Source organism: Myxine glutinosa, chromosome 1 (assembly GCF_964187855.1).
Source record: "Myxine glutinosa chromosome 1, kmMyxGlut1.1, whole genome shotgun sequence".
NCBI classification, from domain to species: domain Eukaryota; kingdom Metazoa; phylum Chordata; class Myxini; order Myxiniformes; family Myxinidae; genus Myxine; species Myxine glutinosa.
This window is the reverse complement of record NC_136261.1, coordinates 298,706,826-298,719,494: the sequence shown is the minus strand read 5'-3', so window position 1 is coordinate 298,719,494 and position 12,669 is coordinate 298,706,826. Positions and strand designations below refer to the sequence as shown.

General features: G+C 43.7%; 1 protein-coding gene across 1 annotated transcript; it reads right to left on the bottom strand.

The window, feature by feature from the left end:
* Positions 1–8,559: 8,559 nt before the first annotated feature.
* Positions 8,560–9,818, bottom strand: LOC144889812 (uncharacterized). Its single transcript, XM_078771011.1, has 2 exons — positions 9,692–9,818; positions 8,560–9,553 (listed from the first exon to the last, which is right to left on the bottom strand). Exons 1-2 carry the CDS (start codon positions 9,812–9,814, stop codon positions 8,705–8,707), a joined length of 972 nt encoding a protein of 323 aa, XP_078627137.1. The 5' UTR covers positions 9,815–9,818; the 3' UTR covers positions 8,560–8,704.
* Positions 9,819–12,669: the final 2,851 nt, after the last annotated feature.

The window sequence follows — 12,669 nt, the reverse complement described above, 5'->3', positions numbered from 1 at the left end:
ATCGATACAGGAGATGACGTGTGATGCTCACCAGATGCCAGCAATGATATTGAAATGAAATCGATACAGGAGATGACGTGTGATGCTCACCAGTTGCCAGCAATGATATTGGAATGAAAATCGATACAGGAGATGACGTGTGATGCTCACCAGTTGCCAGCAATGATATTGGAATGAAATCGATACAGGAGATGACGTGTGATGCTCACCAGTTGCCAGCAATGATATTGAAATGAAATCGATACAGGAGATGACGTGTGATGCTCACCAGATGCCAGCAATGATATTGAAATGAAATCGATACAGGAGATGACGTGTGATGCTCACCAGATGCCAGCAATGATATTGGAATGAAATCAATACAGGAGATGACGTGTGATGCTCACCAGTTGCCAGCAATGATATTGGAATGAAAATCGATACAGGAGATGACGTGTGATGCTCACCAGTTGCCAGCAATGATATTGGAATGAAAATCGATACAGTAGATGACGTGTGATGCTCACCAGTTGCCAGCAATGATATTGGAATGAAATCGATACAGGAGATGACGTGTGATGCTCACCAGTTGCCAGCAATGATATTGAAATGAAATCGATACAGGAGATGACGTGTGATGCTCACCAGTTGCCAGCAATGATATTGGAATGAAATCAATACAGGAGATGACGTGTGATGCTCACCAGTTGCCAGCAATGATATTGGAATGAAATCAATACAGGAGATGACGTGTGATGCTCACCAGTTGCCAGCAATGATATTGGAATGAAATCGATACAGGAGATGACGTGTGATGCTCACCAGTTGCCAGCAATGATATTGGAATGAAAATCGATACAGGAGATGACGTGTGATGCTCACCAGATGCCAGCAATGATATTGGAATGAAATCGATACAGGAGATGACGTGTGATGCTCACCAGATGCCAGCAATGATATTGGAATGAAATCAATACAGGAGATGACGTGTGATGCTCACCAGTTGCCAGCAATGATATTGAAATGAAATCGATACAGGAGATGACGTGTGATGCTCACCAGTTGCCAGCAATGATATTGGAATGAAATCGATACAGGAGATGACGCGTCTGTGCATCGTCAGTTAATAAATTGTGAATTGAGATCACGAAGTCAACGTAAACTTCATTGTTCTGTTTGGAGTGTCTTAGTTTTTACAAGTTTTAGTTCATCGCTGAAACGTTGGAATGGCAGCGATCGACAGTAGTCACGCCTGTGTAACTGTGTAGTTATGTGGTTATGTGGTTGTGTAGTTGGATAGTCGTGTAGTCGTGTAGTTGTGCAACTGTGTAGTTGTGTAACTGTGTAGCTGGGTAGTTGTGTACATTTGTAGCTGTGTAACTGTGTATCTGGGGAGCTGTGTAGCTGGGGAGCTGTGCCAGTTCTGTAGCTGTGTAGCTGGGGATCTGTGTATTTGTGTACTTCGGTAGCTGTGTGTAGCTAGGTAGTTGTGTAGGTGTGTAACTGTGTAGTTTTGTAGTTGCGTAGAAGTGTAACTGTGTAGCTCGTAGCTGGGTAGGTGGATAGTTGAGTAGCTGTGTAGTTGTGTAGCTGGGTAGTTGTGTAGCTGTGTAGGTGGATAGTTGTGCAGCTATGTAGTTGTGCAGCTGAGTAGGTGTGTATCTGTATAGCTTGGTGGTGTGTAGCTGTGTAGGTGGATAGTTGTGTAGCTGTGTAGTCGTGTAGCTGGTAGTTGTGTAGCTGGGTAGTTATATAGCTGTGTAGGTGGGTAGCTGTGTACCTGTGTGTTTGGCTAGCTGTGTAGATACGTAGGTGGGTAGTTGTGTATCTGTGTAGCTGTGTACTTGTGTGGCTGTGTGGCTGGGTAGCTGGGTTGGTGGGTAGTTGTGTACTAGTTTAGCAGGGTATCTGTGTACTTGTGTGGCTGTGTAGCTGTGTAGCTGGGTATGTGGGTAGCTGTGTAGGCGGTTAGTTGTGTGGCTGTGTAGGTGGATAGCTGTGTAGTTGTGTAGCTGAGTAGCTGTGTATCTGGGTAGTTGTGTAGCTGGGTAGTTGTGTAGCTGGGTAGTTGTATAGCTGAGTAGTTGTGTAGCTGGGTAGTTGTATAGCTGTGTAGCTGTGTAGTTGTGTAGCTGGGTAGTTGTGTAATCGTGTAGTTGTGCCGCTGGGTAGTTGTGTAGCTGGGTAGTTGTGTAGCTGTGTAGCTGTGTACTTATGTGGTTGGGTAGTTGTGTGCTTGTTTAGCAGGGTAGCTGTGTACTTGTGGCTGGATAACTGTGTTGGTGGGGTAGGTGGTTAGTTGTGTAGCTGTGTAGCTCGGTAGCTGTGTACTTGTGTGGCTGGGTAACTGTGTAGGTGGGTTGTTGTGTAGTTGTGTAGCTGTGTAGTTGTGTGGCTGGGTAGCTGTGTCGTTGTGTAGCTGTGTAGGTGTGTAGGTGTGTACCTGGGTAGTTGGGTAGCTGTGTAGTTGTGTGGCTGGGTAGATGTGTAGCTGTGTAGGTGGGTAGCTGTGTAGGTGGTTAGTTGTGTAGTTGTGTGGCTGGGTAACTGTGTAGCTGTGTAGATGTGTAGTTGTGTAGCTGTGTAGGGGGGTAGCTGTGTAGCTGTGTAGGTGGGTAGCCGTGTAGTTGGGTAGGTGGGTAGCTGTGTAGCTGTGTAGGTGGTTAGTTGTGTGGCTGGGTAACTGTGTAGCTGTGTAGCTGGGTAGTTGGGTAGCTGTATAGTTGTGTAGCTGTGTAGGTGGGTAGCTGTGTAGCTGGTAATCAAGTTTACTCACTCATTCATTGCAGGATATGAGCATGAAATGAAATATTTGAGTTTTCTATTTTATTATTTGATTTTCACACTCCTCCCTCCGGGTTAGCCCTGGTAGGATAGCCCGGGCCCCGGGGTATACGCACTCACCTTGGAGCTGTCTCACCTGTGTTAGAATCTCGACCCGCCTCGAAACTGTCACCCTGGTGCTTCGCATGCAGGGCCATAGAACAAGGTCGTTAAGCCGGCTGGCTCATCTGCTGACCTTGGTTGGTATGTTGACCAAGAGTGCGCGAGTTATCTCCGGCACAATAGAGAAAATTACCAATCCCTGTCTAAACTGCAGGTAATGGAGGTGTGCTCTTGTTGGACACCTCTGGATACCAAGTTAACCTGCTTGCTATCTCAAGGTGTGCTTGTTGTCTCCTAAGCAGCTGCTACACAATAATCAAATCCACGTTACCAGGTTGTTCTCACGCCTCGTCTTCGGCTACGAGGGGCAAACCAGAAGACGTCGCCATGAAATAATCCTTAAACATGTTGCTCCGAATTTAAACTTTAATCGCGCGTCGGATTTGTTTAACACAAAACCCGTTCGTGTACTTTGCGAACACTTTTGTCCGATGGGCGTTTATCGTCCATGATTGTCGATCCCAGCGTTGACGTGCCGGGTTATATAAGCTACAATGAGTCGTAATTACATTATAAAAGATAAAATAACGAACGACTACTAAACTTGGAAACGTTTAAATAACGTCAAATTACTCTCCAATAACACTCCCGTTCCCGGTGATAAAACTACTCAACGATGTTTTCTTTCTTTTTTGGCCGTAAATTCGCCATTTTCATTTCCTTTACAACGGTCCGTTTGGTTTTATTTCGTTCGTTAAATACCAACGTAAACGATTCGTTAATATGGACGGATTAGCGCACGTGCGATGGTGGGTTGGCAGGGGTGACCCCGATGTTGCGCACACCCCTGGGTGTGTGTGCGTGGCTCGGGTTCGAATGGACCTGTAAACCGCCACCCTGGTGCGTCACAGCCAGGGTCATTCATCAATGTGTGTGACGTCGTCTGGACGTTAAATGGACGTACCGTCTGCCGGTATTAGAGGTGGACGTTAAACACCCAACGGTTTCTTTCGCGAAGAGCATGCGAGCTATCGCCGGCACCCTGAACATATTACAAATTCCTGCCCTGAGTACTGATGCGAAGGCAATGGCAAACCACCCAGTGTAACCCTTGCCAATAAACTGCTTCGGCAGCACCGACGCTCTGTAACCGAGTATGGTACATCAGAATGTGGCATGATCAATAAGTACCTGGCCTGACATGAAATGACAAAAAAAAGTTTTTTTTTTCTATAAAACTTTTAACAAACCAATGAATCATATTTTAATAGCGAGGACAATATATTTATTATACGTGGGGTTGGGTTTTGTTGCTATTTGTTATCGTGGTTCCATCATGCGGCGAACACAGGTTCAAATCCCATATAGCCTATGGGGACTCCCGTACTATATGTCTTTATTAAAGGTCAGTTAATGTTATTGTAATTGATTGTGTTGAAATACAGTGATGTGTACTAATGTCTTTGTCCTGCATACGATACGTGTGCAAGCTCCTCCATGAGCCTGGGATCACTGCTACGACTTATATAACGGTCCCAATTATTCTCACCTTCTTGTGGAGTCGGCCGGTAAAGTATTTGGCTCAAGGCTTTCACGAACCTGTTGGCCAGGCCTGACGTTCCACTGAAGGTGGCAGGAATTTGTAATTTGTTCACAGCTCGCCCACTCCTCACGAAGGACACCGTGGGATCTCTAACGTCCAACAACGACCGATGATGGCAAACGGGTCCTGCATGTGAAATACCAGGATGGCAGTTTATAGCTGGGTCGGGATTCGAACCCAGGCTACACGGCTTAGAGGGGAGTCTCATCGCAACATATATTCCACGCCGAAAAGAATAAACATTCTAAAGTATTGTATACAGTAATATAGTCATTTTCTCATCTTCTCACTCGGCCTTTCGTGTATTTTGACTCATGTTTTACACCAAACGAACACTAAATACTCCATATATGTTCTCGATTCGGATCGAATGGTGTAGAGTTAGCGAGGAGTCGTTTGTATTGATTCTATAGAATGGTTTCATAATGGCGTTGACGTGCAGGAGTATATTGGTCCTTGTGAGCAGTTGTCGAACAGGTATAATAATCCACGCAAGCAGAATGGAAGGTCAGAAAATGGGGGAAATTGTGAGGGCTGATCAGTAAGTCTGTAGCTTCACTTTAGAGGTGATGACAGGCACTAACCAGACTCGTTTTGCATCGATTTTAACCTTTTAAAGAATGCAAACAATCTTTTCTTTCCCTCTGTGTTAGGTCACGGACCTGTGGAACAATTCTCACAGGCATTTATAAATGTAAAGTACAAATGTAAAGTAAAAAACGCATTTACAAATGTAAAGTAAAAATACATTTACAAATGTGAAGTAAAAATGTGAAGTTAAAAACGCATTTACAAATGTAAAGCAAAAGGTATTAAAAAATCCAATATGGCTGCCAAACCATGTGACCCATTATGTCAAAACTTTAATATTTCAATATAAGTGGGTCATTGATCATGTGCATGCAATTTCATATTTTTAGGATAAGGCATTCGATGAAAACATTTATGCCTGGTATACAACTTCACCGATGTCATCATTATCATGCTTTTGTTCCCTATTGGGAGCACTTGACAATGTGGCAAGTTTCAAATTTTCCACTCAGCAGTTTCCGATAATTTTTTAAAAATTATTTGCTTTTTAAATTACTCAACATTAATTATTTTTAAATTAATTATTTAAATTATTTTATATAAAAAGGCCATGTGACCTATGACATCACAATTATTTTAAGAATCATTCTGCAAGAGTGTCGCTCCTATTCTGAAAGTTTTGTCTCAATCGGACATGTGGTTACTGAGAAAAACGAGGTTTAGCCCGTACGGATAGACAGACGGACGGACGGACAGACAGACAGACAACCCATAAAACGTAATGCCTCCGGCCACCTTTGGGGGCGGAGGCATAAAAAGGCATTTAAGAGGGGAAAATAAATTTACAAACATAAAGTAAAAAATATTTATAAATGTAAAGTAAAATGTAAAGTAAAAAGGCATTTACAAATGTAAAGTAAAATGTAAAGCAAAATGGCATTTACAAATGTAAAGTAAAATGTCAAGTAAAAAGGCCTGTACAAATGTAAAGTAAAAAATGTAAAGTAAAGACATTTATAAATGTGAATTAAAATTTAAAATAAAGGCATTTACAAATGTTAAGTAAAATGTGAAGTAAACAGGCATTTATAAATGTAAAGTAAAATGTAAAGTAAAAAGACATTTTCAAATGTAAAGTAAAAATGTAAAGTAAAAAAGCTTGGTTACATTGGGTGGTTTGGTTACGCTCGGTGGTTTGGTTATGCTCGGTGGTTTGGTTACACTCGGTGGTTTGGTTATGCTTGGTGGTTTGGTTATGCTCGGTGGTTTGGTTATGCTCGGTGGTTTGGTTATGCTCGGTGGTTTGGTTACGCTCGGTGGTTTGGTTACGCTCGGTGGTTTGGTTATGCTCGGTGGTTTGGTTATGCATTGTGGGTTGGTTATGCTCGGTGGTTTGGTTACGCTCGGTGGTTTGGTTACACTCGGTGGTTTGGTTACACTCGGTGGTTTGGTTATGCTTGGTGGTTTGGTTATGCTCGGTGGTTTGGTTATGCTCGGTGGTTTGGTTACGCTCGGTGGTTTGGTTACGCTCGGTGGTTTGGTTATGCTCGGTGGTTTGGTTATGCATTGTGGGTTGGTTATGCTCGGTGGTTTGGTTATGCATTGTGGTTTGGTTATGCTCGGTGGTTTGGTTATGCTCGGTAGTTTGGTTATGTTCGGTGGTTTGCTAATGCTCGGTGGTTTGGTTATGCTCGGTGGTTTGGTTATGCTCGGTGGTTTGGTTATGCATTGTGGTTTGGTTATGCTCGGTGGTTTGGTTATGCTCGGTGGTTTGGTTATGCATTGTGGTTTGGTTATGCTCGATGGTTTTGTGATGCTCGGTGGTTTGGTTACACTTGGTGGTTTGGTTATGCATTGTGGTTTGGTTATGCTCGATGGTTTGGTTATGCTCGGTGGTTTGGTTATGCTCGGTGGTTTGGTTATGCTCGGTTGTTTGGTTATGCTCGGTGGTTTGGTTTGCTCGGTGGTTTGGTTATGCATTGTGGTTTGGTTATGCTCGGTGGTTTGGTTATGCATTGTGGTTTGGTTATGCTCGGTGGTTTGGTTATGCTCGGTGGTTTGGTTATGCTGGGTGGTTTGGTTATGCTCGATGGTTTGGTTATGCTCGGTGGTTTGGTTATGCTCGGTGGTTTGGTTATGCTCGGTTGTTTGGTTATGCATTGTGGTTTGGTTATGCTCGGTGGTTTGGTTATGCATTGTGGTTTGCTTATGCTCGGTGGTTTGGTTATGCATTGTGGTTTGGTTATGCTCGGTGGTTTGGTTATGCTCGGTGGTTTGGTTATGCTTGGTGGTTTGGTTATGCATTGTGGTTTGGTTATGCTCGGTGGTTTGGTTATGCATTGTGGTTTGGTTATGCTCGGTGGTTTGGTTATGCTCGGTGGTTTGGTTATGCATTGTGGTTTGGTTATGCTCGGTGGTTTGGTTATGCATTGTGGTTTGGTTATGCTTGGTGGTTTGGTTATGCTCGGTGGTTTGGTTATGCTCGGTGGTTTGGTTATGCTCGGTGGTTTGGTTATGCATTGTGGTTTGGTTATGCTCGGTGGTTTGGTTATGCATTGTGGTTTGGTTATGCTTGGTGGTTTGCTAATGTTGGATTGCTATTGCCCTCCCAGCAGTTAAACACGACAATAATTTATAATTAATGCAGGGTGCCGGAGATAACTTGCCTCCTCTTGTGAAAGACACTGTACGATCAATGACCAGTGTTGGCAGATGCCAGGTGAGTTCTGCGGTTTGACATCCAGACGATTAACAGCAAACACAGTGATGCATCATCCTCCATGAGAAACACCGGGGTGAAAAATCTTCTTCAAACAGACATCGTTTCCTTTCGGTTTACTCTGCACCAAATGTTGGAACCTCCCAGACTCAGGGTGGACGCTCTAATCATTAGTCCACCGAGTCTGGTGAGTTAAGACGTCATTTGTTTAAATATTATCAGCAATGAGAAGATCAACAAAAAGTGCATTTGGTGCATTCAGCCTACAAACATCCTCGATTCCCCGATTCTTGCTGCAAGTCTCTTCTACACTTGGAGCTAAACTAGCATTAATTAGTGGAGGTTAAAGATCGTGTCGTCTTTCGTCAAGAGGTGGTGAGTTATCGCCGGCAACCTAATCAAATTACGAATTCCTGCCACCTGCAGTGGAGAAACGCCTGGTCAGCCGGTTCGTGAAAGACTTGGGCAAAAAAAAACTTCCCCATAGTCTAGTAGGAAGACTAGGTCCCCCTGCACCCCCCGGAGATATACTTCTAATCAGTGTTTCTAGATTGGAAAAAATGTGTAGAAAATGACTAGCTATGGCCCCAAGCTGAAAAAATGTCCCACATACCATTTTTATGCAAATTACTGCTGCCATTATCAAAAAAACGATTTTTGACATATCTCAGCCAATATTGCAGATAATTGAAAAATGAAGGTGTCTAGACCCATGTTTTGAAGGGCATAGATCATGATAGAACTATTCATAACATGATTACATGTGTCTATGGTATACTAGTATGCTAATTAGTGCTTTATTTACAAAATAATCACAGTTTTACGAAATAATAGACTCATATTAAGGTCCGTCTACACAGACGTTAACACAAAGTTTTATTTTTCTAAATATTACAACTGTCAAAATAGTCCTAGCACTCAATGTGACCACTCTTCTCTTGCTTGTTTTAGATAAACATCATTAGCATTAGTGATTCTACACTGAGTCAGTCATCATCATTTTCATCGAAATCGTCAGAGTCAAACTCTTCTTCTCCTTCCTCTTCCTCCTCCTCTTCGTGCTCTCCTGTGTTCAGAAGATCCACCAGTGAGGTTGGTAGGATGGGACCACTGGACCACATTGGTTTCAACAGTCCTTCATCAGTCCTTATCCATCCTTGCTCCTCATAAGGTTTTGGCTTTTCGATGATAGGTTGATCGGCTCTTTTGTACAATGCTACGCGGTGGTTCACACGCTGGATGTGCGGCTTCAGGGCAGACTGGCATGGAGGAAGGCGAGCCAGATCAACCTTGGACTTGGATGTGAGGGTCTTGTCCTCTCCCACCATTTTTCGTAGCAGCTTGGCACGGACAATGTCCACTGATGACTCGCGACTCTGGCCGTACATCACACAGGTGAATTTTTCTAACTGCCTCTCCACCTCAGGGTTGGCATCCCAGTTGTCACCCAGTTCACCGAATGCCCTGTGAAACCTGGGATTCTTCTCCAGCTTTTTCAAGGGCCCGACTTTTCCCTTCCCTTTGAAGGCACTGGTGCAGTCTTCTCCGCTGAACACATAGTACCCCAGGAGAGTGGCACAGTAGTCCTCTCCCAGGGATTCTGCCAGCTCAGAGACGTTGACAAGTTGGCGATGCTTCCCTGACCCTGTATCCAGGTACACCGTCAGCTTGATGTTGTGGGCATGGTGGAGCAGGATCAGGAGGATGTCTGTGTCCGGTGTTCTGACTACAGCGTTCTTGTATCCGATGGTAGCAGCATGATGGAGGTACAGAACCACCCTGGTATCAGTCTCTTCCTGGTTGCTGTAGATCGTGGGGAGTTCACGTACCTCGACCTGAAACACAAAAAGGCACCGCATTTCAATCACCAGTCACTGCCAGTTTCAGATCTAGACAAACATCACAGGTAATCACCTTTTTTTCAGGAAAAATTACAAATTGAATCGCCATTCACGAAGGGCTTTCAATTTTACCTTGCCATTCGTTGAGGCAAGTTGGTGGGCCTTCCCCTCCACGATCAGCACAGCCATCTCTGTTCTCTCCAGCCTGGTAGCTGCCTCTTGTCCACTCCACACTTTCAGAAGAAGCTGGCACATCTGCTTTTTGTTGTCGTCATTTGCAAGGAACATTTTGAAGTCATATGGCTTCCTGGTTGCTGGTCCAGCCAGAATGATCTTCTCTGAGCTGCCCCGCCTCAGCCTTTCCTGCGCTTTGACTGTTGAAGCAGTCTTGTCCAATGGAGAAGACCAGACGCTTCACCTTTTCTGTCTCGATGCCCTCCTTGCCAGTCATTAGCACGCTGAGAAAGCGGACAAGGTCTGGAGGTAGGATGTCTTCAGGATTGAGCTCCATGTCTTCAGCTGTTGGTGGCCATGGTTGGTCTTTACACTCTCTGAAAGCCTGTAGAATACCCTGGCGAAGTTGGAGGGCAACATTTTGGTTCTTGTTTGTGCTTCCGAGTGTGAATGCTCGTGCGAGAGCATTGGAAACTGTTATGTTTGAGCTGTGCACAAGCCAGAAAGAAATGACATCACATTTGTCATGATCAACCTTCGTGAAGTGGATATGCTCCTTGATTGGGTCATTCTGTAGGCGTTTCAGTAGTTTCTCTGACCGATAATTTGAGTTCTCATATCCATTCAGTTTCAGTTCCTCGACATAGAGCAAGCGCAAGGAAGAAAGCTGTAGAACTTTATTCTGCTGGATGACCTGGGTTTGAATGTGTTCCAGTACTGAGTTGAATGCCTTTTCATGGGCGGCTGACATGCAAGCCTGCTCCTTTGGTGCTTCGGCTCTGTGAATCGCACGCTCATAGTTGTAGAATGCTGTGCGGAAAGCTTTAAAACATGACGGATGGTGTTTGGCCTCACATGCAAAGAGGTCTTTGTTTTTCACCTTTCGATGGAGTCGATAGAGACCCATTTTCTCAGCCCGTGTTTCGATTTGCTCCCATGCATTTTCTTTGTTTTTAAAGGATGGGAAGGTTGTAGGCCTCTCAGTATTGCGATGAGCATCTTTGGTCTCAACTTTCTCACAAAATATACACTCTGGCGGGAAGATGGGTTCAGCAGAACCTCCTGGTTTACGAGGAGAGTGATGCCATGATGAGGTTGATGGCCCTGGTTCTGTATCATCTCCCAGACGATGAAAGTGGCGGACAAAGTGCTTATAACACTTGCTGTGATATCCTACTCTTTCTAGGTCATCAGGAAGAGTTGCCGGGATCTGATCACATACTGATTGCATACGACATGGGGAGTCATGCGGTTGGTTGAGACATCTATCCCGGATCTTTTGAAGCAGTTGCATTTTTTCTGAAGCAGATCCTTTAATTTTACGGAGGGGCGTGAAATCCCCATGATCAGACATGGATGGTACATGAAGGATGCATGTAGGAGGAGAGCTTTGGGCTGCAGGTTCTACACTCCGTTTTCTTTTGGGCATGCTTGCTGTCGATGTCTACCATCACTGTTAAATGACAAATAAGAAATCACGAATGATGTTAAAAGTGCCTGTGAAAGGAGGCTCTGAGTTTTCAGTGAGGTAACAGAGGTTCTGAGTCATGTTCTACACTAGGGTACTTTTTAGCTGACTAAACCATGTTTAGTGGCATCAAAAGTGCTAATAGCTAAAACATCTAAATTCTTCCACACTAACGTTAGCTATCTAGGCCAATGAAACATTGTGCTAAGTTACTGTAGCTAGCTCAGCTGTCGTGCCTCTTTCTGGTTCAATTCATATACAGAAGTCAACAGATATGTCTCATGTTTGGCATTAACAAAAGTTTAAGTTACACCGACATTAGGAACATACTGTACATAGATGAGGCTAGCTTTAACGTTAGCTAACATGGTGCTAGCTGGCTCAGCTGTTATTCTGCCTGTTTATGATTTCATGCAGAAACTGAAGTCAAGAGTGTGAGTAACATTATAGTTAGCATCTTACCTGGCTAGATTGGAGGATGAATACCAAGAACAACACACAGATGGAATGGAAGACTGAACTTTCAACTGAGGTATTCAATAACATCAACGTTACCAATTGATACGAGCGCGCGACATTACCAATTGATACGAGCGCGCGAGCGCGCATGTTACATGGATGGAAATGTAAAATGGCAGCTATAGCAGCACTAATTTGGATCTCTAGTCTGTCATTTCTGCACTGTGATTGGATAACATAAAAAAATATGTTTGGGAGTTAACAGCAGGAGTTGGTAGATTTTACGTGGGCTGGGTGAGAAACCTTTAAATAAGCAAGTGAAAATCTCTCGCAATACAAAGTCAATGGTGGGAAGAAAAGTTGAGTGGTACCAATGTTACTGCCAATGTCCCGCCCCTATGCAAGACTCAGGAGCATCTTGTTGACATTTAACCTTGAAAATACCTGGGTTTAGACCCCTTATGTACCATGTTAAGTTATCTGCAGTATTAACGTATCCTTATCATTTGTAAAACTGATTATTTTGTAATTACAGCATTAATATGCATACTAGTATACCATAGACACATGTAATCATGTTATGAATAGTTCTATCATGATCTATGCCCTTCAAAACATGGGTCTAGACACCTTCATTTTTCAATTATCTGCAATATTGGCTGAGATATGTCAAAAATCGTTTTTTTGATAATGGCAGCAGTAATTTGCATAAAAATGGTATGTGGGACATTTTTTCAGCTTGGGGCCATAGCTAGTCATTTTCTACACATTTTTTCCAATCTAGAAACACTGATTAGAAGTATATCTCCGGGGGGTGCAGGGGGACCTAGTCTTCCTACTAGACTACCAGGCCCGTCCCCACGAGGTGGTGGGAATAACCGAGGTCGTTAAAGAAGCGATTTATGTTGACAATCTGAATATGCGACACACCTAAATAAACCATAAGCTAACTTATTCGCCATTTAGTTTTAGCCACGGAGACGTCATCGATTCCGAATGTCAACGCGTA

Coding starts and splice junctions, on each gene's coding strand:
- LOC144889812 (XM_078771011.1), bottom strand. CDS start 9,814: ATGTGCCAGCTTCTTCTGAAAGTGTGGAGTGGACAAGAGGCAGCTACC. Junction 9,554..9,691: donor TTGCCTCAACGAATGGCAAG/GTAAAATTGAAA, acceptor TTTGTGTTTCAG/GTCGAGGTACGTGAACTCCC.